The sequence below is a fragment of the Xiphias gladius genome, chromosome 8, assembly GCF_016859285.1.
Source record: "Xiphias gladius isolate SHS-SW01 ecotype Sanya breed wild chromosome 8, ASM1685928v1, whole genome shotgun sequence".
Lineage (NCBI taxonomy): Eukaryota > Metazoa > Chordata > Actinopteri > Istiophoriformes > Xiphiidae > Xiphias > Xiphias gladius.
The window spans coordinates 15,884,091-15,911,982 of NC_053407.1; the positions used below are offsets into that span (position 1 = coordinate 15,884,091).

The 27,892-nt window shown below is 43.7% G+C and overlaps 1 protein-coding gene across 1 annotated transcript; it reads left to right on the forward strand.

Annotated features, from left to right (window-relative positions):
- The first annotated feature begins 276 nt into the window (after positions 1–276).
- Positions 277–27,852, forward strand: iqsec3b (IQ motif and Sec7 domain ArfGEF 3b). Its single transcript, XM_040132323.1, has 15 exons — positions 277–800; positions 5,744–5,818; positions 10,243–10,360; positions 11,385–11,786; positions 12,337–13,061; positions 13,791–13,952; positions 15,835–15,957; positions 20,465–20,631; positions 23,494–23,633; positions 23,811–23,942; positions 24,103–24,202; positions 25,163–25,321; positions 25,415–25,507; positions 26,329–26,375; positions 27,433–27,852. Exons 1-15 carry the CDS (start codon positions 277–279, stop codon positions 27,850–27,852), a joined length of 3,387 nt encoding a protein of 1,128 aa, XP_039988257.1.
- Positions 27,853–27,892: the final 40 nt, after the last annotated feature.

Sequence of the window (27,892 nt, forward strand, 5' to 3'; positions counted from 1 at the left end):
TCCTCCCTCCTGTCACATCTGGATCTGGCTCCTCTCATCAGCACCACTCAGCACAGTGGGGGAGAGAGAGAGAGAGAGAGAGAGAGAGAGTCGGAGAAGCGGAGGCTAGCTCGGTCGGTGCAGCCTCATCCACAGTCGAGCAGAATCAAGGAGAGGAGAGCAGACATCTCACCTTCTCATTCGCACTCCCGGATATTTTGCATTCCCTCTGTCCCCCCATTCGTCACTCCAGCTTCTTTTTTTCTTCTCCTTCTCTTCCCTCCTCTTGCCTTGGGTATGATGAGCTCCAGCCTGCTAGAAAACCCGGTGCAGGCGATCCTGTACCTTCGGGAGCTCACCACGATCGTCCAGAACCAGCAGAGTCTCATCCAGACCCAGCGCGCCCGGATAGAGGAGCTGGACCGGCGGGTGGACGAGCTCATCGGCGAAAACAGGCACCTGCGGGACGTCAGGGTACAACAGCAGCATCCTTATCATCACCACCATCACCATCATCACCCCGACCCCAGCTGCCTTCATCATCACCATCACCCTCAGGACATCCAGCTCAAGACTGGTGCGGGGTCTCTGCCAGACCATGCGGTTGGACCAGCACAGCTCGAGGCGACTCCGGGGGTCCAGCCACCGTCCCCCCAATCTATGGACCCGGGGAACATGCAGCTGGTCCCAGCCGATCCGTCCACGGTCTCCCCGGCTGAAAGTGACCCGGAAAACGGCGGCAGTTGCGCCAGCTGCCGCTCTTTGGTTCAGATGACCCCCACAACCCTTTGTAGATCCCTGGCCCTGGCTAAGAAATCCGAGTGAGTAGAGGTTTTATTGTGTGTGTGTGTGTGTGTGTGTGTGTGTGTGTGTGTGTGTGTGTGTGTGTGTGTGTGTGTGTGCGTGCGTGCGTATGTGTGTGCGTGTGTGTGTGTTTGTGTGTGTGTTTTTGTGTCCTAAAATAGTCCAGTTTTGGGAATATAGCTGAGCTATTCAGAAGGTCTCTATGGTTTTTATACATTTCACCTCCCATGGTCTTGAATTTTCTGCGGTATCGACCTATAGCCTGAATACATTTCCTACCTTGGTTATAGTGGCCTGTTTTGAATCCTTCATAGTATTTGTGTGGCATCCGTCTAAAACTGTATAATATATGCGTGTCCTGCAGATTGAGAGGCGTTTAATTAATGAAGAAGGCGCTTGCAAATTTCCAATTTTCAGCTGTGTGTGTCGGGTAAGGACTCTGCCAGAAGAGGAAGAGGCGGATTATTTAAATGAGAGACTGGATCACGATCACTGGATCATTACATAACAAACAGCTGTAGGCCTATATGTGTGCGTGCTTGTGTGTGTGTTGTGGAAATACACGCGGCACGGCGGTCAATGTCAGCTCGAGACGGGAGCAGCTTCACGTGCGATGATGAGACACCGCGAGTCGCCGTCCGCGGTGCTGCTGGTTTCTCTAGCCTATTATTTAATGCACGGGATCTGGGAACCCTCACGGGACCTCTGGGCCTCTGATGTTGCTGTGTTAGATGAGACACACACACACACACACACACACACACACACACACACACACACACACACACACACACACACAGACACACAGCCCCCCTCCTTGGCATCAGAGCCTCATATCATCGTATCACCTAATGAGAGAAACCCATCTTTCTCGTTTTCTCGTTCTCTCTCTCTCTCCCCGTGTCTCTCGATCTCTGTGTGTGTGTGTGTGTGTGTCTCTCTCTGTGTGTGTGTGTGTGTTCTGTTCATAAATTGTATCCCAGCAGAAGTCCTGATTGGTCTCTCTGGGACTCCACCCCCAGTGAGGGGAACAACACCGAACAGAGGAGGAGTTGAGATGAGCAGAGGAGTGCAGAAGGGGAAACGTGTATCTTAAAAAAGCAGTTGTTCATATTAATACTATCACATCTTATATTTCCTACTCTTGAGTTGTGTGTGTGTGTGTGTGTGTGCGCGCAGTGCCTGTTGCTCTCCTCTATAGCTTTGCCTGGAACCTGAGGTGGTTGTGGTTGTGCCCTGGAAAGAGCTTAACCTGCGGCAACTATTTGCTATTCTCTGACGGGAATCAGTGTAACACCACTGGTTCTTAATTTAAATTAGTTTTACTGGTGAGGAGGAAATTAAAATAAATGAATTGTTGGTATAAAAGCTGGAGGCAGAAAACAGCAGAGGCATCCACCAGTTGATCAGGCAGCAGAGTGGGCTGACGGTTTATTAAATGGCCTTCCCGCTCCTGTGTGTCCTTGAACCCAACCTCTCCACTTCCTCATTGATTATAAGTCCGTCTGGATAAAACCAGTAGCTTAACATCTCATTTCTAGTACTGCTTCTGGCAGGCCACACAGGTGAAAGGGAGGTGAGGCTTTCACTTGCATTTTTAGAGGATTCATCTTCCTGTCATTGCCTGCTGCATCCTGCCTGCTGCTGACTGGAGATCAGATCTGCCCTCTGCTATTCCTGTTGCCAGCGACTTGTGTGTGTCAGCGTGTTTCTGTCTTACAAACTGTATCTGTGTGTGTGTTTTGTGCGCATATGTTTGTGTAGGTGCATGTGTTAGCACGCAGTCATTCTTTCTTTCTGCAATTATCTGAGTGTTTATCTTCTTCTATAGAGCCCACTTTTCTTTGCCCTACAGATAAATGACATGTGGGCTTGTGTTCTGCTGAGGGGTGGCTGTGAGTTCGATTGTTTGCTTTGCACTGTTGTCAGCGCTCCCAAATGCACGTCGATTGGGGGGGGTATGGGGGAGGCAGGATTCTCTCCTCTGCTCATTCTCTCTCTCCAGCTGAGCCTCCTTTCTGCCCCACTTAGCCTATGGAGCGAACAGTAATCAGCCATTCTCAGGAGAGAGGAAAAGGCAGAGAGATAGAAAGAGAAAGAGAGAGATGGAAGCTCAGTCGTTGTCTTTGATGGAGCCCTTGGAGGTGTCTAGAGGAAGGAGCTGGAGGTTGAAATTGGAGTGGACCAGTGAAAGGGAAGGAGGCAGAGTGAGAGAGTTGGGAATAAAAACAGAGAGAGTGGCCAGGAGAGAATGGGGGGGGGTTCAGTGCACAGAGAGTGAGACAGGTACAGGGAGAGATCAAAACATAGAGGAGGGAGGTAGGAAAAAAAGGGTGCAGTTGGGGGTAGCTGTCTCCTCAGTTTATCTGTCTTATTGCCGGACAAATAGATGGCTTGGACAGCGGAGGGACAGGCTGGGGCGTCCTGTGGCGCAGTGGAAGGTGAACACAATGCGCCGGCAACATTTCTGAGTCCAAACGGAGCTGATCTCGTTCCATGTCAACCCTCCTCCTTCTCCCCACTCTCCTTACATTCTCTACTGGATACTGGCCGATGAAAAGCACTGCGTTCAAAGCACTCTTACAAAACGGGAAAGAGGAGAGGGATGGTGAGAGGGAGGACGGGGCACAGAGAAAGAAAACATGGGCCGACAGCAGGAGGCATGTACTGCTAAAATATTCACCTGTTCTCTTTGTAAGCGTTGTTGGAGGTGGATGGCCATTGTGTGCGTGTCTTGTACAGACAGATGGATGGACCCGCTGAGTGTGTGTTTGTGTGAGTGAGTGTGTGAGTGTGTGGGTGGGCGGGTGTGTGTGTGTGTGTGTGTGTGTGTGTTTGCTCAGGGACCCAAGCAACCTGGCCTCTTCTTCACTGTGAGACTAAAACAAGCTGAGCATGGGCTTTACTGTTTTATAACAGCCCAGCAAAATAATGCAGCTCTCATGCTGATGGTGAACAGGGATTGACTTTTGTAGATCAGTGCTTTTACACTTGTATTTCTAATAAACTCAATGTTGATGAACTCAGTGTTGTTGTTGTGCGGATATACAGCCTTGATTTCATTTATCCTGCTCACCTGTTAACCAGTTGTGCATTAGAGAACACTCTGGGGGTCGTGTGGCCTTGTCACAACGCAACACACAGGAGGTGAACTGCTGCTCATTTGACCAGCACAGATTTATGGGTCTTGAATTAGTTTGCACACGGAGAAATCCACCTTGAAGAGGCGATGAGATTAAAGACAGACATAATCTCCAAAATTGATTTTTCAATAATAAATGAATTTCTTTTTAAAAATAGTTTAAATGAAGAAACAGAAATACAGTCACCTCATACCTGAGGAAGCTTTGTGTATGGCTTTGGAGATTACACATCAGAGAACTGAAAAATAAAATTGAAAAAGTGAGTTATTATGTGTAGAATTATATTAACCTGCTGGTAACCTGGAGGGAAAAACACTCAACCCATTATTGTCTCTAAATGTTTCTCATACATTTAGTCTATCTTTGTATTTTACAAATGTAACATACATTGGCAAGCATGTTTTAAGAATATCAGTTTTGGACGTATGACAAGTGGTGCACTTAACTTTATTTTTTATCCGGCTTTCCTGGTGTTTGAAATACAGAGGAGAGAAGCACAACAAAGAAAATTACTGTGCTGAAAAATTAATGCTGAAATGTACAGTAATTGTGTTGGTGATTTTTCAAAGCCCCAGGGAGTTGTTAACATTAGGCAGTTGATTGCCAGCTGAGAGAATTACTGCAAAACATGATTTTTTAAAGAAAAATGTAAAAGATTCCAAATATACTGACAATTGAAGTCCATAAAGGCAGCAGGCACTGTGCTTTGGTCCCCACCTGTACTCTCAGCATTCCAACGCTAAGGTTGTAAACCACACTGAACAGAGGACCAATTGTTTGTGTGTTTTCGTGTGCGTGCGGTGTCAGTGGTGCAGTCATCGTTACTGCAGTTCGAGGAGTATTATTCATACAAAGCAAGTGCGAAAAGTGTTGATTGGAGCTATTTGAACAAAAATCAGTGTCTCTTTAAGTCTACGGAAGTTGCTGTGAAAAGTAGCTTTTTATAGCACGGACTGTCACTCTGCGTCTTGCACTAACTCTGAATGCCTGTCACTGTGGGTATATGTCACAAGCAATATGCTGCGCCCAGGTCAGAAGACTAACTGTAGCGTAGCTAAGAAATTCAATGTCAACTGAATGCTTTCAGCTCATTGTGGAAGGACCTAACGTAACGTACGGTCACACTCATGCCTTCCAAAAATGTAGCTGTGAGACACCAATGATGCTGCTAAATTCTATTTCCCGGGTATTGGAGGGTGTCCAGCATCCAAAAGGGGTCAAAGGGTCGATCTGCGCAGCGGCTGACACTTGATGTGTCTTGATTATTTTTTCGTTCTCTTCACTCTAAATTGCTCCACATAAGAGCACCGGCGAAGTGCCTAAAATATGAATGTAAATGCAAAATGTATGAGAGAGAAATGAGAGAGGAGAACTTAAGAAGAGAAACAGAAGGAAACAGAGATGGAGTAACCATCTGTCCAGATTGGGTTCTGGCATTTCTGCTAAATCACCACTGATCTGATGAATTGAACGCAGGCAGGCATACACAAGCACATCCAGACACACAAACGTGTAAATACTCACACTCACTCTAAGCTTTCTCAGCCTTGAATTGACCTATATACGGTATTTACCCCGGGATCAGCGCCAAACTGTAAACAGAATATATGGAAATAATCCCAGAGTCTAATGAGAGCCTCTTCAGGATCTTTTGGGATGTTGGACTAAGAATGAGCATAAAGAGGAATATGGCAACAAGGCAAACAACTAACAGCAGCCGATTAAACCGAATGACATGCTGTCCTTCCAATTCTGTCCCCTTCCCTTTCCTCTCCCCTTTGCTTACATCTCCTCCTCCCTTGTCTGCCCCTCTACAGGAGTGAGACTGTGCTGCATCAGTTTTGCTGCCCCGCCCCTGAACATCCAGAGGCCGACACCACTGGCTCATCCGGGTAAGGTAGACTCAACTAGCGCTCACAGACACTACACTACAGTTTTTGCTCTTAATACTCTTAGTGCTCCTTCAGCCAAGGAAAACTTTCTCTCTCTCTCTCTCTGTCTCTCTCTCTCTCTCTCTCTCTCTATATATATATATATATATATATATATATATATATATGTGTGACATGTGTTACCTAACTGTGTCATGTCCTCACCCAGGCTTTTAATCATGCTTGTTAGTTAGTGTCTTCACAGCACTGTACTGTATGTGAGTGTGAATTGGTGTATTTATGGACATGTGGAGCCCAGAGTTACGGCAAGCGAGTTAAATTCTCTGTGACAAACCTATAGCTCTTACAGTCTCAAGGGTAACTCGTACATAGAGAGGTAGAGAGAGGGCGGAGATACTGTACGTACTGATATTGCCACTATAAAAGTGCCCATGGCAACACAACAATGACGCAACAGCTACCACTACCATAGTAACTGGAGAATAGAAGTGTTGACTTTAGGAAGCTACTGTAGCCACTTTTGCCATCTCTATCTGCGTGGGCTGGGCTATCTGTTTGTTGTGCGAGTTTGTTCATATTTGTGTGTGTGTGTGTGTGTGTGTGCATGGGGGCGTGTGAATGCATGACGTTTCACTTGTGGACGTTTGAATGAGCAGAGCTCCGTTTTCAACTTTGAACAGCGGATTTTGTCATATTTCTCAATGATTACCGTTAGCCCTCCCTCCTCCAGAATTTCTCCCATTGTTTTATTCCCCCGCACTCTGTTTCTAAATTCAGTTTTTCCCAGTCATGTCGACTTTTTCCATCACTTCATCTGCTGTAATATCCTTCCCCCTTGTGTTGTTTATTTCTATATGCATCTTGACTCATTATTCATTTGTCTGTTGGAAGACTTTGTCTTTCCTAATCATCTCTCTGCAATTATTTCTATCTCATCCCTCCCTATCAAATCTCTCTCTCGTTCTGTTTTTATTAATAACACCATCTGTCTGCCTGGAATCTCTCTGATCTGATGACTTAACTCCGACACCCACCTAGTCCTGATTGGATGGGCTAATGGCACAGCGGCAGTGGAGAGCCAGCTGAGATGATGAGATGTAGAGGAGCCCTGTAACACCATAGCTCATTATTATCATCATATGAAGTTGTGTGTGCCCTGGTGAATGCAAACCTGCACCACCTCTACACACTAACTGCCATCCACTGAATCAAACCTCCCAGGAGACGACATGGGATCCTCCTATAGCCTAACCTTTTCTGTCCCCTACTCAGCCTTTGGGTGGGTGTTACTCCTCTGTCTGTACAGTACTATAGGCCTCTACGGTGCCGTGAGAGAAGCGATCTGGCAGATGTTCGTTTCTCTTTCGCCGTGACGTCATACTAGCAAGCGGAGCAGGAGTGTGTGCTTGGTGTGTTTTGGTACGTGAGCATGTGTGACTGCATTAGAAAAGAGAGCAAGAGAGAGGGAGTGTATAGTGCCCGTATCACTATAGAGGCTTTGGCTGTCCAGATGCATTAAAACCTCAACTCTTGCTTTTAAAACCTCTAATGTATCCTAATGTACTCTAATGTATTCTGATGTAGCGCTGGGGCATGGCAGTGTTTTAATAGAGTTTCTGATAGAGACAGCCTCCAGCATTCACACACCAACAAACTCTCACTATATCCTCCTGTTTCCTCTCTCTGTTTCTATCTCTGCCTTTCCTCTGGTTCCACTATATTCTTTTTTTTTTGTCTCTATTTTCTCTAACTTTATTTTATTTAAAGATATGGTGTATATATATATGGTTCTCTGAAACCTATCTCTGACTTTTGGCTGGGGACACACAGCGGGGGTTTTCACAGCAATCAAAGAAAACAAAGAGGAACTTTTTGTGCTGCCCTTATTATTTATCCATGAGCAGGCTTTTTATTCTCCCCTGTCCTGTTTAGTTCCCTTCGTACAACAATTATTGGAGTAAGCACTGTCTGGGTGGAGGAAAGATTGTACAGGCACAAAACATCATTCACACACACTCTCATAATTGAACACCATTATAAAACCTCTCAGAGCAGGATCATACCTCCATGCTTATATCAGATCAGTTTGGCTGAACAAATGCTGCTACATGTCAGTGTTATCTCCCTTTTAGTAGCGGTGAGATAAGATACTAAAGGGAAGTTGGCCTCTCTATGTTTTTTCACAATTTAACAATGATGAAGAAAGCTTAAGTTCTACCAAAATTTTATAGAACTAGAAAACTTGGATATACAGTAAAATGACACTTTCTGTTGTTTCATGGCGGTAATTTGCTCTAGTAAGCCTTACACGGCTTTCACAGAATTTCGATAATGCCATAATGTAAAAGAACATTGTTCCATCCGTGGAAAGGATCTGGGATATTAGGGGGAGGATGGAGCAGTGAGCGATGGGAAACAGCCTCCACGGTCGACTTTGTTGAGTTTTGAATCAGATTTAGGCCGGATTTAAATACATTTTTGTTTTGTTTTTGCTTCGAGCTTCTTCTGTATTACTGAAATAATTGTTTATCAAATAGCTGTGGAGTCAGCTTCGGCTATTCCTCTACTATTTCTGCCAGTCACATTTGACTTTGAGAATATGATAGTCTCTCTGTTATTGCCTTGCGTTGCTTCCAGTGTTGCTGAACTCTTATATGATGTCACAGACTTATCCCCTTCTCACAATCCAAGCAGCTGAACATGGAAAACAGTCATTTTTATTTCCATGAAGCATACTCAGACAGTTACACTTTTTGTCACAATTACCACTGAAACGTTCATCCAAATGATGTCATTGCCATGGCAACACATCCGCTTTTTGGAGTTCCATGCACAAAGTCAGCACTGATTTCCATAGCAAATTATCTGGTGAGGACATCATGTCCCATGTGACTATTCAAAAAGTGCGGTTCCAAATGTGAATGGATATTCTTTCAACTCCAAGCTTTTGTCCAAAATCCCTTTCTATTTGCTGCCTACTGCAGTGTCTCAAACAAACTTTCCACCATTTCAATTCTACAGTATTTGACAGTGGTATGCAGTGCTGTAATTGGTTCGGTCTGGGAGCAGATTGTTCGTAATTAGGAAACAAGTGAGGTGTTGGGCCACCATTTGCCACCAGAACAGTTTCAGTGCACCTTGGCATTGATTCTCTAAGTCTCCTGAACTCTAATGGAGGGATGAACTCCATTCTTTCAAAAGATATGAGTTCCTCCAAAAGATATTAGTCTAAAGATAAAGTTTTGATGATGGTGGTGGAGAGCACTGTCTACCACTTCAGTCCAAAATCTCCCATAGGTGTTCAACTGGGTTGAGCTCTGGTGACTGTGAAGGCCACAGCATATGAATCATATTGATACCCCTCGTGCCCTATGGATGGGGGCATTGTCATTCTGTTTTGCCACTCATTTTTCAGGTTTTGCCTTTAATTTGTCATCCGTCTGTATGTTTAAATTACAGTTATGCAATTAAGTGTCAGAAATCTTCGTTTACTGCTCACAATAAAATAGGGCTGAGAGCATCAATCATATATATCGGGTCAAGTCGCAAGATGTTGCAGGATGAATGAAAGGGTTACGAACTGATCGAGCAGGTAAAAAATTAGAATTCAGCTACACATAACCATCTTTATTTTTCAGACTTTTTCCCACTCTTTGATTCTTTTTTTGTGAAACTCTATTCAGTTTTACCTCTCCAGGCCTCTAAGCAATGAAATAGTCACTCTTTGACTGAACTGCTCACAACAGACATGCAACACAAGTACAGTAGATATTGCTTTGTATTAAGGGGCCACAAGAAAAAAAAAAAAATGTTGGGAACCCATTGATCAGTTGATTAATATGAAATGAATCATTAACGATTTTTATAATTGATTAATTTTTTAGTCATTTATTAATGGAAAATGAAAAATATTCACTGTTTGTGCTTCTCCAAATGTGACGAATTTCTGCTTTTCCCTGTTTTATTTCATTGTAATGATGGTGGATATGTTGAATATTCATCATCTTGAGCTTTGAGAAATTGTGTTTTTTTTTTCACCATTTTCCAACATTGTCAACAGATTAAAAAACAATGAAAATATTGGTGCTTGCAGCCCTACTAGGGATTAAATTTTAATATGTGGGAAGTGGTAAATGAATGATTCTGGACACAGTCTCTAGTGTTAACCTTTTAGTATTTTCTTCCTGGTCACATACCTAGAGTTTCACTCCTGCAACCTGCAATGGAGCCACAAAACTGGCCAAATAGGACTGGACACATATCCTTGCCCCGAGCCAAAACACTGACGCATCACTCTCCACCTGCTGCTTCCCTCATGAACCTCTTTACTCTCTGTTAGTTGATGACCTGCCACTGTGATAACGGCCGAGTTTCGAAGGTCAGTGGAGAGGACTGATAGCTTTCTGTGCTTATTTTTGTGGCAGAGGACAGATGCTGAGCCTGGAGGATGGAACATCCTCTAGTGTTGGGCAGGAGGTGGAGGGGACCAAGAGGGAGGGACCCAGCGAGTACGAGATCACCCTGGAGAATAAAAACAAACAGGTAAGTCTTATTTCAAGTGTGTGTGTGTGGGCCCACAGGCATGTGGTTGGACGGTGTGAATGCTGACCCCTCCACCTGTTTTAGTTTGATGAGGTGTGCGAAGGATGATCATTTGACATTGTGCCTTGTGTGACAAAAAAAGACTCCCATTCAGATCTATTTCTGTCTCTGTTGACATGAAAAAGAGCACCAGCGACTCCACTTCCACAGTGACATGAACACGAAAGATGCTAGGTTGTCATGGTAACAGCTAATAACTGCTTCTGGCGGCTGGAGATGTCTTTATTTCTCATAGCAAACTGCTTAGGGGTCTGCTGTTGCCACTGTTATTGCTGCTGCAGTGTGTGTATATGAGCGTGTATCTTTGCCTGTGCACTTTTTGCACGCGTGCTTGTGTTTGCAGACACACACCCAGGCACATGTGCCGCTATCCTCCTTTTCTCCCTCTCTGCCTCTCCTTCCCTTGCCTCCCACTCCCCCCTCCTTCGCCTCTCCCTCTTGCTGAAAATATAGGAGGGCAAAATTCTGGGGGATGCTGAGATTTTGGACTGACTGAGCTGCTCTGCCAACAAACAGAACAGAAATAGGCTTGTGCGAGTGCTTACTTTTCTATTCATTTTCTGAACAGCACCTTTATCACAGCCTATCCATCCTCCTTCCCATGGCCCTTCAGCCAGTATTAGTAGTTGAATGGTGATAGATGATAGATGATTACTTTGGCTCTAATACCATAAACCCCTCACTGGTTTTAAAAGGGTGGTCAGATAAACAAGAAGGATACTTCTAAGAAGGCTGTGAGTGTGAATTTCATGACTCCGTCAATGCTGAAATTCTTTTTATCTTTTGTAGACACGGGCGCAAAATGGCAACATGATGTTTGCCTTCTGGTGGATGAATAAATATTTTTCAGTGGCTGCTGTGTGCTTTGCAATATCACTCTTGCAGTGTCTTCAGTAAGTTTCAGAGCCTTGTAAACATGTTTGATGTTTAAACTCACTCCCCCTCACTCTCTTCCCCTCCCCAGATAGAGGAGTTGGAGCAGAAGTATGGAGGCCATCTGATAGCGAGGCGGGCAGCCCGTCGTATTCAGACAGCTTTCCGTCAGTATCAGCTCAGCAAAAACTTCCAGAAGATCCGTAACTCGCTGTCAGAGAGCAAGTTGCCACGTCGGATCTCCCTGCGCCATCCCAGCCCTTCCGGCCGAAACCGGAACGCAGCCCAGAGACACAGTTACACTCTGCATCCAGGAGGAGGACAGATACCTCTGCGCTCAAAAACTCCCCCTCCTCCCCCGTGTCGCTCCACCTCTCTGCCCCCTTCTCCTGCGTCTGCCCCAGCAGCTGCTCCCTCTCCTGCACCAGACACGGGCCCACCTCAAACCCCTGGACCCACACTCACACAGCTAGAGGACTGCTTTTCTGAACAAGTGAGTGTTTTCGTTTCATGTTATATCTCCCATAAGCCTTATTCTAAATAGGGACATAAAATGGTGCAGAAAAAGTTTCATTAACTGCATACAATATGTCCTTTTTAGCCTTTCTATCAGCATGGCTCTTTGGCACTTTGTTCCAGTCAGAAATATCTCAACAACTGTTGAATAGATTGTCATGACATTTTGTGGAGACATTCATGCTCCCCTCGGAATGAATGGCAATAATCTGTTGCCGTCATCATTTCAAAATTAAAATTTTGTCCAATCCTACCGCCACACAAGCCTTAGCTAAACACAACCTGGCCTTAGCTAAACTACACGGACTGGCCCCCTCTGGCTTGATGGGCAGTGTCATCTGAATGCCACGGTTTGCTCAGCAGCCAGCCACCATCACTGTTTATTTGGTTCCACTAGTCCTAGAAATGGCCACTAATTAGCGACCCTGCTGGAATCAGAAACTTTTTCACTCATGAATCGGGCTCCTTGAATAGAATAGATTAAATCAGTGGTTTTGAAGTGAATTTTTTTGTCATCTTATTTGCAGCTGCACTCCTTGGCCCAGTCAATCGATGAGGCCCTTCGTGGTTGGAGCTTATCAGAGGGTGGAGAGGGGAAAGGGCTACTGATGGACCCCGGGGCGCTTCGCGCAGCTGCTGAGAGCGCTTGTTTGCCTCGCAGTGCCAGCTCACTGCTCATGGCTTTCAGGGATGTCACTGTTCACATCGACAGCAACAGCTCCTACACTATCTCCTCCGCCACCACCACAACCACCACCTCTCTGGGCAACACTGGTGGGGCAGAACCGGGCAGCAGGAAGACCTCTGTGAGCGGAATGGCTGGGGGAGGAGATGGCCAGTCAGCGGAGGAACCGGAGTTTCCTGCCCCTCCCCCCAGTGAGGAGCTAGAAATGGTTGATCCAGGATCCAGGAGGGGCTCCACAGTTCCGGCTCCGGGAGGAGGAGGGATGGAAGGGGAGAGTGGCTCCGACAGACTGGGTTCCACCTCCACTTCTACCTCTGCCTCCACCTCCATCTCCACCTCAACCCAGTCTAATCAGCAGCCTGCTCAGATTTACACGCAGTATCAGCAGTACCACTACACCCATCCTCAGCAGATCCCTGGGGGGCCGAGCCCTGAGGCCCTGCAGGCCTTGGTCGTCTCTCTGCCCAGGGACCGCTGCCAGGATCCAGCCTCTTGCCGCTCGCCGACCCTGTCCACAGACACTCACCGCAAACGCCTCTATCGTATAGGACTCAATCTCTTCAATGTGTGAGTGGGCTGGCAGCAAACACACTCACACAAACACACACACACCCACTCTAGCACACAGAAAACTGCAAAATATTTTTGCACCCTCTGGATCAGGGTTCAAAGTACACTTATTACTGTTTATGTCTAACAAATCTCCGACAGCCCAGCAAACGACTCTAAGCAGCTGCTCATTAGTGTTTGTGATTGCTGGGAGGAGCTGTCTTTTCAGTGCCATCTTGTGATGTTGCGATGTCCGTGAAAAAAAGAGCTAGAGAGAGGGGCGGGGGATGAAGAGAGGAAGAGAGACAGAGAGAGATAGAAAAGAGGGAAAATGCAGTTGAAGATGAGAGGCAGTCAAGGAGGTCATGAACAATGTGAGAGCCTCTCAGCGCCTATAAATAGAGTCCACGGTTGGCCTGCACTTATTATTAGTTAATACAAATTAAAGTAAATTAACTCATATGCATCAGTGACAGTGGGTCTGATCCAGAACTCCAGAGCTAACAGCTTTTGTGCATGAATGCGCTCTTCCTCTCCCTCTTTCTCTTGGTGCTGTTCTTCCTCATACACACACAATCACATTACCTCAAACACACACACACACACACACACACACACACACACACACACACACACACACACACGCACACACACGCACACGCACACACACTAAAGCACCCTTTCTCTTAAATACAGTGTTACCTACTTAAACTCTCCGTTTTTCTGCCGTTGGCTGTCTGTGGGCAGGAACCCAGAGAGAGGCATCCACTTCCTGATCACGCGTGGTTTCGTCCCGGACACAGCCATCGGAGTGGCTCACTTCCTGCTGCAGAGGAAGGGCCTGAGCCGGCAGATGATTGGAGAGTTCTTGGGGAACAGCAAGCTGCAGTTCAACCGAGATGTTCTTGAGTGAGTCCTTATTATGTATACAGTATTTTATCAAATCCAAGCAATGAATCCACTCTTGGAATTCGAATCCTTTTGTATCTCTTATTGAATTTGTTTAGATTTTACAAATCATCTTAACTCAAGGTTAGTGGATGAAGTTTGCTCAGTTCTCATGGAGATTATGGTTTAGCTTTTTAACAAAGGTAATAGATAACTTAATAAATAACACATTTTAATAATGCAGTCTTCATAGTTGTTTTTTAAATTGTAACTGAGAGCTTCTCTAATGTTATAAATCAGCAGCAGCAACTCTCAGTGGTCAAGCGTCAAAAAATGCTGGAATTTACGTAAAACCAAAATGAGAACAAAAAAAAGATACAGACATTTTCACAGGCTGAGTGTTAGACCTCAAGGCAAGTAACTGACCTTAATGTGTAACATTGGTGGAGTGCCCGTTTAATAAAAAAAACGGTTTAGTTGCCATGTTGTGACAAAATTCCTCCTCCACTATGACACTTTCTTTGTCTTTCAGCAAACCCTTTAGTTCATCAAGAGGTGCAGATCATCTGGAACAAAATCAGTTTATTTACATCTAATTAACATTGATTGATTGTAGTGCAAGGACTTATTAACATTTTTTATAATTGCAGATTTGATTACTTATTACAACGTGAGAAACTGTATTTGCTACTAAACTAAAAGACTCCTAGGATCGGATATAACAGTCTTACCTCTAGGTCCCTTAAGTAGCAGTTTTTGAGCTTCCGACCATATCACATGGTCCTCATCAGCAGATATAAAATTACCGCCTCAAACTGTAGATGTTTAAATTGTCAACTAGTCTTTGCACCTAAAGGGCTTCCATCCAGCTGACTTTAAAGTCAAAAAAGTGAACAAATCAACAGTATCTCATCTAAAGGTCCATTTAGTAGCTGGAGCTGGAGTTTTTGACTGTATCAGGGTACATACCAAAGTCAAGAATGAACTGTGAAACTCGACTCCCTGGATGTTTTGTATGTTGCTCTTTACTACTAAAAAATATGCTAGACTTTAATGAAATCAGGTATCTAAAAATATGTAAAAGAGAACTGGCTTTTGGAATCTAACCACCTCACATACAGTACACACGACAACACACATACACACACACAGTCTCAGTTGATGTGCAGCACTTGCATGCCATACATGCAACACATCCATGAAAACAAGCATTTACTGAATGCTTTCACACTCCTTCTTTTTGCATCCAACCAGTGTAGACAGAGATCCAGGATAGAGAGGCTTTTTGCTGAGGTTGTTGAAGAGACTATAGAAATAGGTCACTGCACCGAACACACACACACACACACACACACACACACACACACACACACACACACACACACACACACACACACACACAAGCACATACCCTCACTTTCTTTCACACAGACACACATGCACGTAAACGTACACTCGCAGAATCTTGCGTATGTACTTCTTCCATTGCCAGGGCCTATCCTCAGCCTTTCATGCCCCCCCAACCCGCTTTTTGCATTTCATTATTTCACCCTCTCATCCTTCTCTCTCCTTCCCTCTTATCTCCCAATGTCATTAGAACCTCTCTTTCCATTGATATTTTCACAAAGTGTGTGTCTGTGTGTGCGCGTGTGCATGTGCAAACATGTTGTCTCTATGAGCATCTTCCAGGTCAGTGGTTCTTTAATGGAAGCATGACTGTAAGAGGACGATTTGCCATCAGCACTTGGGTACTCATAGTTTGTGGCACATGCACATGCACACGCACAAACACACACTCACACACTCACCTTTTCATTACAGTGACACACTGCAACTAAACTCAATCTCACTCTCCTTTCTCACTCTGCTTTCTTTCTTTTCCCCACTGTTTGTCTCTTTATAGTTGTGTTGTGGATGAGATGGATTTCTCCGGCATGGAGCTTGATGAAGCCCTGAGAAAGTTCCAGGCTCATGTCCGTGTTCAGGGAGAAGCACAGAAAGTGGAAAGACTCATCGAAGCCTTTAGGTGAGACTGTCAACTCGCTCACAACCAGGCCTCAATGGCTAACAGGCTCTGGATGCTCTTTTTAATACAATTCAACACAACAACAGTCCATCACATGACCAAACAGGGCTGGTAAGGGCACTTTGAACCTTTTAAAATGAATAGATATTTTGCCTGTGGCAAAACAGTAAAACAATGAAACAACCAAACTCACATATTTTAAACAAAAAAAATCTCATCTTGCAGCCTTGGGTTAGCAGACATATCTGGGTTGGCATTCTGATGTGTATGTATGTAATGCCGACTGTATAGACAAAGTCTCTACCTGGTTCTGCTAGCTCACTGAAGCAAGCTCTGATGAGACCAAAGCCCTGTGTAATTAACAAATTACGCTGATTGCCTGTAACCTTTGACTAAACTCAGCATTGTTTGATTGTCAGCCAATCATGATGGAGATCTGAGCTGCAGGCAATCAGTGTGCATTCCATCAGGACAAAAATGGATGCTCTATTTCACAACTCTCTCCCCTGGACCTGGCCAAATCTTCAGGCCTCTTAGGTGGTTTGTATGTGCTGGACAGTTTCCTGTCCATTTCCATCCAAAATCACACATGAATACGTATAAGTGCATGTTTGGTGCTCATGAGGTTTTAGCCTGAGTTGATTTTCTGCTCATTTTGTCAGTGCTCTCCAGACACTAAAATTTATGAGCATATCAGCTGAAGAAGACTAATTTAAATACCAAGAGGACCTTGAGAGACCTACTGTAGTTTGCACACTCCCTCTATTGCTTTAAGTGGACTGTCTAACTTTGCCCCTAAAAAAACTCCTTGGCAGAAGCAGGTGTTCATGGTGCTATTTTTGAAAATTTCTTTGAAACAAAAACAGACAGCATCAGCCTGACCAATAAGATCTGCAATTGGAACCTTATCCCCCTGCCGGAACTGTCCTTGAAATGTCCTGGTAATATCGAAAGATTACCCCTCAGGACTAAAAATGCAATAAAAATGCCCATCATTGTTTTCTATTTCAGAGTAATTGGTTACATTGCTGTGTACATTTAATCTACCTTTGCTGATGTACGGCTCTTTCCCTCAGGAATACCAACAATGTGACCAGCAGGACATGACTTAAAGGAGCTACAGCTCCTTTAAACTCATTACCCAAGATGTCCTTTTCCATTATGCAAAATCGCTAGTACAATTCAATGTTAGGGGTGTGTATTTTGCCCTATCGAATGTGCTGAATCTTAATTTTCTGCCAGCACCATTCTGCATCAACAATATGTGACCTGTTTGTCGGAGCAGCCTACCTTTTCGTGTCTCTTTGGGATCTTGAAGGTGATTACCCAAATTTTTTCTTAAAGGATAAGGTCAGTGTTAATCCATATTTTTCTTCAACAAATTCAATGAATGAATGAATCATCTTTCAGTACTTGCCAGCTCTCCTCCCCTGTGCGTTGCATTTAGCCCAAGGCTCCGTGATTCCTACTGAAGATTTAAACTTTTATTAAGTCTACAGCATGCTAGCAGCTTTGTGAAGCTGTATTTACGCACAGTGGTCCTTAGAGGTAAATGCTAATGTCAGCATACTGATATGCTCACAATGACAATGTTAACATGCTGATGTTTGGCAGGTAATGTTCACAATGTTCACCATCTTTGTTTTGTGTGTTGGCACGCTAATACTTGCTAATTAGCACAAAACACAAACAACAAAGTATAGCTGAGGCTGGTGGGAATGTCCTTGGCTTTGCAGAGGTTTGGTCATAAACCAAAGATTTTGATTTGATAATGACCTTAGATGAAAAGTCAGAAGATTCCCCAAGTTATTACAATTCATCTTGAGGGGAGCATAAATGTACCAAATTTCATGGCAATCCATCCAGTATTTGCTGAAGTATTTCAATCTGGACCAAAGTGGTTGACAGCACAACAGTGCCATCCCTAGAGCCACGCCACTAGTGACTAACAAAAATGGGTCTCAAATGTAGTTTAATTTTTTTTTTAAATCCTAAAAAAGCTGGGCACTGTAGTTTTTAGCAAACATTTCACAAAACAAAAGTTAATACTAGATTTATTGTGACTATTTTCAGCGGTGGATTAATATACATTTTGTGCTTAAGTGAGTTTTTATGGAACCTGAGTTGCTTATGTGGGGTTGACTCAATGCCCATGTTCTTTATAATAAAAGAACATGTCACTCAGGGCAAAGCTGTGGCTCATTGGTGTGTTTTTGAAGACACATAAGCTCTAGAAGGTTGTGGATACATGGGCAATTCTTTTTATAAGGATCAATTCATTGGCAGTTTGGGTGTTTCCATTGGATTTGTAAATAATATAAAAGATATAGACTTTTACCAGTGTGTTGTTACACAAGACAAGAATTGGTGGGGAAAGAGGAGAAAAGGATCAGTGATGACACTTTTCTCCTCCGCCTCTGATTTGAGGGCCAATCAGAACACCCACTGCGATCATCAGTTAATCACATCACACTCAATCATACGTGTTAAACCCCTGACTGCAGATTACAAATCCATCAGTGATCTGAGACCACACTGTAGCTTGAGCTGTGAGTATAGGTCAGAAAAGGAGCGGGCTTTATCGGGACAGCCAGACATCCGATTCCATGTCTGTTACGTAATAGTTGTTATGTCATCTGTTTGAAGCTTGTTGTACTCTTGTCATGAGTAGTTCTTTTATAAGAAGTGGTATTTGTGCCAGCTGGCATGCAACTTTCATATGCAGATATGAAGATAAGGGATCGCGAGTTAGTGCTTAAATGAACTGGTTACATAAAACAGAGAACCGCACGTGAAGATGTGTGAATGGTGCACAAACACACACACACATACCCACTGCTTTACATATTCACTCAACTTTTTGCTCACTCAGTGTATAAACACGCACACATATGCATTCACACATCCATGCACATGTCCATTTGCATACATACTCACTCATACATACATATACAGTAGATCTTGCCTTGCGTTCAGTCTTTGATGAACTTGCTGCAGAATTACATCAAGTTGGCAGATCAGGAGGCTCGGATATGCCTCCGTGTGTTTGTGTGCGTCTATGCATGTGCCTGTGCATATTATATCTGTAGGGCTGTTTGTGCTAAGCAGGATCTATTCTCCCTCAAACAAAGGCATTACTTCTGCACTGGGCTGCAATCGATTGATACCAAGTGAGTTCTTAGGCCTATGATCTTGTGTGGGGTCTGGGAAAAGGCTTTTTGGTTGCACAGGTCTCAGATGTGGCCTTTTGCTTACATATGCTCTGACAAGTAAATAGTCTTCTAGAGCAGAGCAGTCCTCTCCATGTCTGCATCCTGCCTGGCTGCAGAGATAAAAGCCTCCCACCACTGAAATGGCCCACTGTGTAAGTGTAAGTGACAGTAAGAAAGATAGGGAGGGAGCTGTGGGGGAAGGAGGGGTGGAAGTGAGAGTTCGTGAAGCCTGTGGGTAGCGACGGAGCAAAGCAAGTCCAAATGCAGCATCTCTGATTCCTAAGCAGACTGGGCAGCTTTACCTTACCTAGGGCAGAACCATTTTGGTCTGTCAAATGTCTCCTGTGTCCTGTCAGTCTCATTTATGAGAGACTGACGGCTCCTCATATCTGAGTAGAAGTTACAATGAGTCAGTTTTTGAGTCAGTCAAATTTGAAAAATAGTGCAGCTTGTGTAGTAAGATATCTTGCTTTAAAATCAGTCTGAATGCTCCTACCGCACATATGGAATAAGCAACTTTTTAAAGAACATTCTCTATATTGCCTATATAACTTTAACACTTTGTACTGATCTCTCTTAATGATGCAGGGGAAATTTGGGGATTTGGGTGTGTAATTTGACACAACAACAAAGTCAGAGAGTGCATTATCAAGTTTTTGTACATCGGCTCTGTGAGATCTTAAGAGGTGTTTCTGATATTCAGTCTAACCTAATTGGTTATAAATGGGGTGAAAAAAATATTAGAACACCTCCCAGTATAAAGAAATACAGTTCAACAGCAGCCCGGCAGTATAATCCTACAGTTCCTTAAATCATGGTCTGCAGTTTATTAACATATTCACTCAGTTGATGTTATTTATTTCTGTGTTGTCCCACATGTCTGTATGTACTGAATACGGGTCTTACCCAACACTGATTAATAACACGATCTTGTTGGATTGATTGTCATGATTTGTTAATTGTACAATGAATGTTATATACAGTACAGTTGGTAGATAAAGCCAAACAATATGATTGGCCCAGGATGCCTTACATCCATGAATATACCATCTGCCCTTTTTGGTATAATACACCAAACCTGTGGTAACCTGACAAGCAGATTGAAATCTTGCTCGTGCTGTATTTAATTTTTTTTTAACCAGTGTTTGTTACACCAGAGAAAATGTTGCAGCCAGTATATATCCTATTATTCACGTAACAGAAAATCACAATATCCAGGATGTTATTTGAATGATATGATATATCATGAATGATTTCATGATATACAACTTTGTTGTCCTGTTTTTCCTTCACAGCCAGAGGTACTGTATGTGCAATCCTGATGTGGTGCAGCAGTTTCACAACCCGGACACTATCTTCATCCTGGCCTTTGCTGTGGTCCTCCTCAACACGGACATGTACTCACCCAACATCAAACCCCAGCGCAAAATGGGCCTCGATGACTTCATACGCAACCTAAGAGGTTAGGGTGTCCATCTACAGAGTGTGCATGTATAAGAGAGAGATAGTGTGTGTTTACATAGAGGCTGTATGTACAGTATGTTTCATTTCAGGGAGTGTGAGTTGTCCCTGAGGACAGAGCTGGTAAAATGGCCCGCAGACATGTTTCAAAATTTATAGCAAGTGGTTTTATGAGAAGAAAGTTTGAACATTGGTTATATATAGTAACCACACATGCACAGCTTAAACCTTTTACTGTAGATCATGAGGCAATGCATTGGAGAGATATGCCAGATGTGGAAGACGAAAAAGTGAGCAGAGGGCAGGGCAGCCAAAGTTTTACAACAAGCATTCTCTTATCAACCTCACTTCAACCTCACTATCAGTTTTTGAGTGACAGCCTCTTGAACTGAAGTAAATTGCTCAAAGAGACGGCGGTTGCTTGCCTCTGCTAACATCAAGAAAACCATCAGATGTGCAAGAGGAGATTCCTGATATCCCTGATTCAGAGCTCTGCCCCAGAGACCATGGCGTCAACCCATTTAATTGAGGATCACTTAGCATTAGATTTAACGATATGAGCTCGGGTCTTTCAGAAGCATCTCATTAACCGCACTAAGCTCCTCGAGGCTCTCAATCCTTTCTCTATCGAGCAGATGAACCGATCCATACATCTACAGCAAACAGGGCTTAAAGTTGCTATATGTAAGTTTTTGCTATTGCTATATAGTCAACATAAGCATTAAAAGCTGTTTACTTACCAAGAGCTTCAGCCATCGTTACTCTTACAAGAGGTTAGAATACGCCCACTGGGCAGTGCTACTTCTTCATCCTCTCATGTTGGACTGAGGGCAGACTGGACGCTACTCACTATCACAAAGTAATATTACGAAACAGCTAGCTGGTTAGCATAATAGATAAAGAAGGAAAACAAGAGTTAACATTGGCTTTTTGCTGCTGGAGACAGCTCTTGTCAAGTAAAGAAATTAAGTTTGATGCTCAACTCGCAACGATTCTTTTAGACTGGTAAGTAAACAGCCAACAGCTAAATGCTAACATTGGCTATGTAGCAATAGCAAAACTTTACATATAGCATCTTTAAAGCAGAGCAGTTAGAGTTTTTATTGTACATTCAGTTAACGGAAAAACCATAAAACCATTAAAAAAAAAAAAACAACAGGTTTCTTTGCAGTGTCAGATTGGAGTGATTATGTCTGTGTGCTGCTTGAAAGTGGTAATAGAACAACTGCCAAGACACAATGACAGCACACAAACTGGGATAAAAGGACATTCTCTGAATCACAGCTGCAAACCGTACAATGAAATAAAACTCATTTGCCTGAAGTATCTCAGACATAAATTATGAGCCCACACAATCAGTAAGTCTCAAATTCAGTGATTATTAAGTTTACAGTTAGGATTCCCATTAGCTTCCATTGTGGCTGTTGCATACAGTATCTTCCCAGGGATCTGGACAATGAAATGATTTAATTCACAATCAACATATGTGAATAATAATGACTTTTCATAAGATAAATGTCAATGGACTAACTCAAAAATGTGTGAAAATATAATATCATGACTTTCAAGTTCATATTCTTTCATTTCCTTATTAAGGAGATATCTGTGTTTGACGTATTCACTCTACTGTCTTAAATCAATGGAAGAGCAGCATAGAGACTGTACTTTATGCCCATTATGTTGTCTTTTCTAAATCCCTATCCTTAACAGCAATGACTCCATTCATATCTTAGAGCAAGACTTGATATATAAAGAGTTTGGAAGATGGTTCCTTTTTCTAGGCTTTCTAAAACCAAAAACACAAGAAAAGTATGATGGCTGAAAGATGCAATGGTTACACTAACTAGCTTACTACCTGTTAGGGCCAGCTAGCCCCAGTCTGTGCCTCTCATGTAATTTAGCTTACTTTCGGGCCACAGAAGTAACCATTGGTTTCACTAAAAGATAATTAACCCACTATGTTTGAAAAACCCAGAAGATTGTTTAAAAATATGTATCATTATTCAGAATCCCCATAGACTCTTCTAACCATATGGATGAAAAAAATACTCCATCCACTGAATGATAAAAAAGATTTTTAACTCATTTACCAAGCTGTGTTTCTGTTTCCGAATGACTACATGGACAGTTACTTTGGAAACAGGTTAAAAATATTTTTTATCGTGAAGTGGGCAAAATATTTTTTCAATCCAGATGGTTAGAAAGGCCTTTTGGGAATCCGAAAATACCGTCTGAACAGTGGTGGCTTTAAATCACCGTCTGGGTTTTCAAATATTGCTGGGTAATTATCTTTCAGAAAAATCAGTGGTTGCCTCTGTGACCTGAATGGATGCTAATACATGTGAGTCACAAACTGGGGCTACCTTCATGCCTGGGAAATGCATCTTTAGCTTAGTCTTTTAGCACTATATCATGTATGTAGCCATCATGTGCATATTTGAAATACCTTTTACAAGACTTTCGATTCAAAGCAAGTCAGCTGGAAACATTAAAAGATCAGCCAGAGACAGCGCTTTCAGCCAAATCATCATGGAGCTAGCTTTAATTTAATTAGCTAGCTTGTTACAGCTGATAAAATCTGGCAGTTGTATTTCGCCCGGCAAAATCAACCGTTGCTGGCTAGAAAAGTGAAGCCTTCCTTTTTCTACCTCAGTTTGAACACGGGGACTTGTTGTTTCAAAAATTCCTACAAATTTCCATTGATAAATCTGATACATGTTGACAGGCATAGCAACAGTAAGATGGGGGACAAGGCTTAGCGAACAGTTGGACATTCATTGTGTCAGGGTTGACCGCCTGTGGGATCTGTAGACTAGTTCTTACCTCGATACTTCTACATTTTATGAGCCCTTGTTCCCCTCAGGTGTGGATGATGGAGCAGACATCCCCAGAGAGATGGTGGCAGGCATCTATGAAAGGATTCAACAGAGAGAGCTCCGCTCAAATGAAGACCATGTCACTTATGTGAGTCGTGTGGAGCAGTCCATCCTGGGCCTGAAAACTGTGAGTAGTATCTTTGTTTGTGTGCAAGTCTTTCCCCTTTCCCTTTTTTTTTCTCATGTCAGGGAGCTGTCTGTACTTGTTTGTACAGTGACCTTCCTCTGGAGCCATGTATTATTTCACTGCAGTCTGTCCTCTGTTCTATCAGTCATCTCCATCTCTTTAACCTCACCTCGGTAGATCCTCGCTGTCCCCCACAGACGTCTGGTGTGCTGCTGTCGTCTGTTTGAGGTTCCTGACGCCAACAAGTCTCACAAACAGAAACTGTCCCAGCTCCAGAGAGAGGTTTTCCTCTTCAATGACCTTCTGCTGGTAAGGCTTCACCCCTACAATGACTCACTACAAGGCTCTACATATGCCCCTGAAACAACATTGTAATGTCAGTGCAAAATACAACGACTGTAACAGCAAGACATAATCAAACACTGTATATGTTAATTCAGCTACGTTGTGTGTCATGTGTTGACTGTAGATCCTGAAACTGTGTCCCAAGAAGAAAAGCTCGGCCTCATACACCTTCTGTAAAGCTATGGGTCTCCTGGGAATGCAGTTTCACCTTTTCAGCAATGAATGTAAGATGCTATTTTACTCCACAGCAGTTTGTTCTCAGTAAAATGCCACCATGGTGCTGGAAAAATGCCGAGCAAACTGTCAAAGCCATCAACAGCATTGCTGTCTGTCAGGTCTGGGTCAGGACCCAGGCTTTGCATGAATTGCCAAGGGGTCACCAGTAAAACAAAATGAACTTGCTGCTGTCGACTTATACTAACTAGTATTAGTACAGATTTTAGTATTACTTTTACATGAAAGATTCTTCTATGATTTCAGTGAGGTAAGAAAATACAAAAATGTCATTTTTAACAATTGGTTGAGCCAAGTCACCATAATATATATAGATTTTGAGAGACTGGATTCAAAAAGCATGTGTTAACAGGGCAATTAGTGATTAAATTACTCACAACGGAACAAGTAATTTATGGAATTATGAATGAATTTTGACGGGTCTGTCAATTAGCTGAGGAATCTATGAATTACAAACAAAAGCTGAGACTGATGGGAATTCTCTCAGTTTTGCAGGTGTTTGATCATAAGCCAAATTGTTGGACAAATTAAAAATTTGACCAGATGATGACAGTAAATGAAAAATCTGAAGCCCATCATAGCTATCAGTATTCATGCTGTACTAAATTTAGCTTGGTACAGGCAGTGATTGAGCCACGCTGCTAGCATAGCTAAAAATGTTTGCGTAAAAAGAAAAACAGAAAACTACTGATCGTCAGTAATTACGACCTTTCTAATATTTCTGTAGACCTTCAAAATGCCACTGCTGTCAAAAGAAATACAATTGGTCATTAATGTCAGAGTATGAATTTTTGGAAGTATCCATAGAGGTAACGTTTTGTGAAGCAGAAACTGAAGTAAACACTACAACACTGAAGTTTTTTGAAAGACGTTTTTGAAAAACCCTGCGTGCTTTTTAGAATCAAAGTCATGGTGAAAGCTCTCTCTCTTTGACGGGTTTTTCTTATCAGACTATGCCCATGGCATCACCATGCTGAGCCCGTTTACCTCAGAGAAGAAGCAGCTGGTGAGCTTCTGCTCCCCGAGCGGAGAAGAGCTCAGGAAGTTTGCAGAGGAGCTCCGAGAGGCTATCGCAGAGGTCAACGAGATGGAGCAGATACACATCCAGTGTAAGGAAAGGAGGACACACACCTCAGCAACTGCAAATGCAAACACACTGTACCGCATATGACTAGTTGCAGTCTCTCTCTCTGGTGTTGTAGGGGAATTGGAGAGGCAACAAGGCATCCAGCCACATGGCATACACACCAATGGCGGGCAAGTGGACACACACACAGGACACGGCTCTCCCTCAGGTGCTGGTTTTGCTCACACAGCATGAAATGCACAACACAGCATACCTTTCCAAACAGTGCATATACTACTGAAGGGACTGTAGAAAATAAGACACGAGAGGTGCATGAAAAGGCCCAAGCTGACAAAGAAAATAAAAAAAGAAAGGTGGATGATGGTCTGAGTGACTGTTGCTTTTGCTGTCATTGTCACTTTTTTTTAGTATTAAAAAAGGAAATAGTTCAACATTGTAACTTCCCGAACTGTCATTTTTACCCTTTTTGTGTAAGGGTTAAACCAACGAGTTACAATGCGTGATCTATGGTATACAAATTCTTTCACCTTACGCAGACTCCAACTCTGTACTTAAAGGAAAAGTTTGTCCCTTTGGGATGCACTTATTTTCTTTCTTGCAGAGTTAGATGAGAAGATTGATACCACTCTAATGTCTATACAGTAAATACGAAGCTACCAGGGTTAAGTGCTGGACTATTTCTTTGATGGGTTCAGTCACTTCCTGGAGTCTGGTTGTCACATGTTAATTTTTGAGCTTTAGAGGTGCTGGAAGGTGAGTTTTGTCGCCTTTGGACAGATCCACGATTGCTGTTTAGGGTTAGCCGGGCTGCTGGTGGTAGCTTCATACTGTATGAAGCTACATGAGAGTGACATGAGATCTTCTCATCTAACTCTGGACAAGAGTAAGTAAGTAAGGATTTTTCACGAACTATTCCTTTAAACAAATGGAAATCCCCAGTATGAAGACCTGTTTCTGACATTTTGACTCTCTCTATATGAAGCTGAAATCTGCATGTTGACTTACAAATAGAGCCGTCTCTCCCCACAGGCCAACAGGATGTGTACGATAAAACCGGCAACAACAACACAGTAGAGGTGAGTGCCACAGCTACTCACGTCTCCCTCAGGTAAGTATTTGCGTCTTGATTTCTGTGGGCGTGGTTTTGTATTTGAGCGCGTGCAGTTAGACGGGGGCTGTGCCTCATCCTGAAAAGAAAGTCTGCTTTATGCTTTGCTTTAAAAGCGCTCCGCCTGAGGCACATCCCCACTATGCAGCCAAAGATACAAAGGCTGCTGAGAGGAGCCTGCTGTAGTGGTGCTACAAACAGTCTCCTTCTGTGCCTCATGAGTGGGTCGGCAGCCACTCTACTCACTACACAGCATCCGTTCTTTCATCAGCTGCTGTTTGCCAGCGTTACTGTATAAGCCTTTGCAAACCACCATAAGCCTGGCTGGCTCCTAGAATGCCATCTACAAAGCCAGATAAGCTTGATACCGTTAACAGTCTGTCAAGTGTGTGTGTGGGTGGGTGTGTATGTAAAAAAAGCCCTTAACTAAGCAAAGTGATAGAAGCTGTTTTCCCCTCTCCAGTTTTCTCTCTGTTTTATTCCTTTGCCCCTCTCTTTCCTCTCTCTCCTGCCTCTCAGTCAGTCCCTTAGAGTTGTAAAGCATTGTGTTAAGGAGACACCACGCCCTCGGTGTCAACTCTCTCTCCTCTCCTGACACTCCCTTTTATCTCTTAGCTTCTCACTCTCCCACTCATTGATCATATTTGCAAACACACACACACAAACACACACAAAATCCAAAATCTTCCCGCCGTGATATCTGACCTAAATCTAGTCTTACCCCACAACCCTTTTCTCTTTCTGGGCTGGTGTGTGTGTGTGTGTGTGTGTGTGTGTGTGTGTGTGTGTGTGTGTGTGTGTGTGTGTGTGTGTGTGTAAAACGAGATTGAGAGTAAGTGTAAATCATGTAAAAAACATGATTGAGAGAGAAAAAAAAAAGAGTGTGTGTATTTTGCATGCGCTCGCTCTGCATACTACCTAACTGCATGCCTGCATGCCCATGTGCGTAACACACCAGAGGGCTGCGTGGAGGCTGCGTTCAGGCTGGTAACTCCTCATGCGTTCTCTGACTGTTCCTAAACTAGGTGTCAATTCACAACAGGCTGCAGACCTATCAACTGAGCCAGCCCAGCATTGAGTCCACGCCTCTGGCCCTGGCTGCGCCACCCGCCCTGCTCAGCCCCGTCCAGCCTGGGGAGCTCCGCCCAGAAACACTCATCCAGTGCCAGCAGATTGTCAAGGTGATCGTGGTGGACCAGAGCGGGCGAGGGCGGATGGAGGCCTTCCTGAGCCAAGGCCCAGCCACCCATCAGCTCATCCAGTCAGCCATGTCCACACCTGTTCGCATCAGGGAGGGCGATGGCCCTCAGCCCCCCCTCCCGCCGCCGCCTCCACCTTACAACCACCCCCACCAGTTTTGTCCCCCTGACTCACCCATGCCCCTCCACCACACCATGCCTCTCACCCGCAGGCGCAACTCCAGCGGCTCCCGCAGCATTGTCTGAGTCGTGGGCTACTCTATGGACCCTGGAGGGAAGACATTAC